At 38.8% G+C, this 2,500-nt stretch overlaps 1 protein-coding gene across 1 annotated transcript in view; it reads right to left on the bottom strand.

Annotated features, from left to right (window-relative positions):
- LOC122255243 (uncharacterized) overlaps positions 1-2,500 on the bottom strand; it is a 132,416-nt gene that overhangs the window by 23,667 nt on the left and 106,249 nt on the right. The window contains exon 5 of the mRNA XM_086554123.1: positions 425-610. Coding sequence (XP_086410249.1) covers positions 425-610 — 186 coding nt within the window. The remainder of the gene's footprint in view (positions 1-424; positions 611-2,500) is intronic.

Here is a 2,500-nt window from a genome sequence, read left to right as displayed (position 1 = left end):
GATCTCGATTACATGGTGGTGTATCATCTTCTGTATTTTGGTTTAACGATTTCTCTTATCTTTTATAAATGATCACACAGAAAGTAAAAGTATCTAAAAAAATGTTTTCTATTGATATGACGAATACAAATGAAATCTTTGACCTTCCACCTACAGGACAACAAACCGTATTCCACTCAGCCTGCATCCAGTGACCTTCCTCGAACCGGTCACAACCCAACGACCTTCTTTAACTCACTCAGTGGTCTTCCGCAACCCAGTCTCAGCCTAGTGACCTCCTTCGACCCGACCTCAGAGACTCAGATCCAGTCCATCTCCAATGACCTTCATAGACCTAGTCTCAAACTCCCAATTACCTTGACCTTATCCCGGCCCAGAGGCCTTCTTCATCAGGCCCAATACCCAATGACCTTCCTCGACCTACCTTGGGACAAAGGGGACACAAGATGCAGGATGACGGAGGCGGCCCCGGCGGAGTTGCCCACCAGGAGGATCTTGTCCTTGTGGCCTCCGAAGGCACTGGCGTGGCGACGCACCCACAGGAGGGCCATCCGCTGGTCCAGAAGCCCCCAGTTCCCCCTCGACCACCCGTCGCCCGTCGACAGGAACCCTGGGGGCGGAAACGGGGCAGATGAGTGTCGGAAAGGGGGTTTGTAAGTGTCTGAAAGGGATCAGATAAGCGTCAGAAAGTGAGTATATAAGTGTCAGAGTGGGGGCAAATAAGTGTCGGAAAGGGGGCAAATAAGTGTCGGAAAGGGAACAGATATGTGTCGGAAAGGGGGGAAGACAAGTCTCAGAAAGGGGGCAGATAAGTGTCAGAAAGGGGGCAGATAAGTGTCGGAAGGGGAGTTTATAAGTGTCGGAAAGGGAGTAAAAAAAGGTCGAAAAGGGGGTTAAATGTGTCGGAAAGGGGTAGATAAGATCACGTGTCGTGTATCTATAAGGATTTAAGCAGATATTTGAGACGACGCAACGGAGCCATAAAAGATTCAACTAAGTATGGGATTAAACTTTAGGTAAGCATGATTACTTAGTGTGGGAGAAAGGGTTTTATAATCGTGTGTAATACAGTGTGTGAAAAGGTTTAAATAAGTGTTAGTGCTATTTAGCTACGAAGGTGTATGCAGGAGTAAATATAAATTCCAATAAGAGTTATGCGTGTGAATGCCACGAAGTCCTAAAGTTTAGATGAGCGAAATGCCTCGAAGTCCTAAAGTTTAAACGAATGCAGATTCCACGAAGTCATAAAGATTTATAAAAAAAAAGTGAATGCCAGGAATGCTTATAAAGTCACATGCCTCATGATCTCCTACATTATCAAAAAGGTAAATGGTTTTGATAAGTATAATGATATTCTCACTAAAATTATTACTACTAATAATAACGAGAGAAGGAACGTTGCTACAACATCCTCAGGTGATATTTCACAATTCCTTATCCTCCTTCCCCCCCACCCCCTATCCTTTTTACCCCCTAGCCTTATTTTCCCCTTCTCCCTTTTTTTCTCCCCCCTCCCTTAAACTAGTGTGCAGAGACAATTGTAACACAAAATCAGTCAATATTCTTACCCTTTTTTTTGCCTCCCCACTTCCTTTCTTTTTCCATCCAACCGTTTATATCCTCTTTCCCCTTTTAATCCCCCCTCCCACACCAAAAAAAAAAAAAAAAAAAAAAAAAAACAATGCGATGATAGCAAATCTCTAGGACGAAGAAAAAAAGAAATGTGAGAATGATGCTTGGTAGGCCATTCAAAATCAACACCTGTGACCTGCTACGGTTCCTTTCTTGATGTCCGCCCACGCCCTCGTTAGGGTGACGTTTTAGCAACCACTTGAAACGGGCGTCTGTTTACATATCTTATTATTCTTGTATCCTGTCTTACTATCTTTATTTCATGTCTGTCTCTCGCTCGCTCGCTCTTTGTTTCATGTTATGTATCTATATCTCTATCTGTTTTCATCTGACTCTATCTATCACTCTATCTCTCTCTTTTTTCTCTCTCTTTCTCTTTCTCTCTCATTTTTTTTCTCTCTCTCTTTCTTTCCCCTCCTCTCTTTCTCTCTCTCTCTCTCTCTCTCTCTCTCTCTCTCTCTCTCTCTCTCTCTCTCTCTCTCTCTCTCTCTCTCTCTCTCTCTATATATATATATATATATATATATATATATATATATGTATATATGTATATATATATATATATATATATATATATATATGTATGTATGTATGTATGTATACATGTCTCTATCTATATCTATCTATCTATCTATCTATCTATCTATCTATATATAATATATATATATATATATATATATATATATAATATATATATATATATATATATATATATATATATGTATATATGTATGTATACATGTCTCTATCTATATCTATCTATCTATCTATCTATCTATCTATCTATCTATCTATCTATATATATATATATATATATATATATATATATATATATATATATATATATATATATATATATACATATCTT

This window comes from Penaeus japonicus, unplaced genomic scaffold (assembly GCF_977035675.1).
Source record: "Penaeus japonicus unplaced genomic scaffold, GWHDUDI00000001_assembly GWHDUDI00000029, whole genome shotgun sequence".
Classification (NCBI taxonomy): Eukaryota; Metazoa; Arthropoda; class Malacostraca; order Decapoda; family Penaeidae; genus Penaeus; species Penaeus japonicus.
This window is presented reverse-complemented; position numbering and strand designations above follow the sequence as displayed.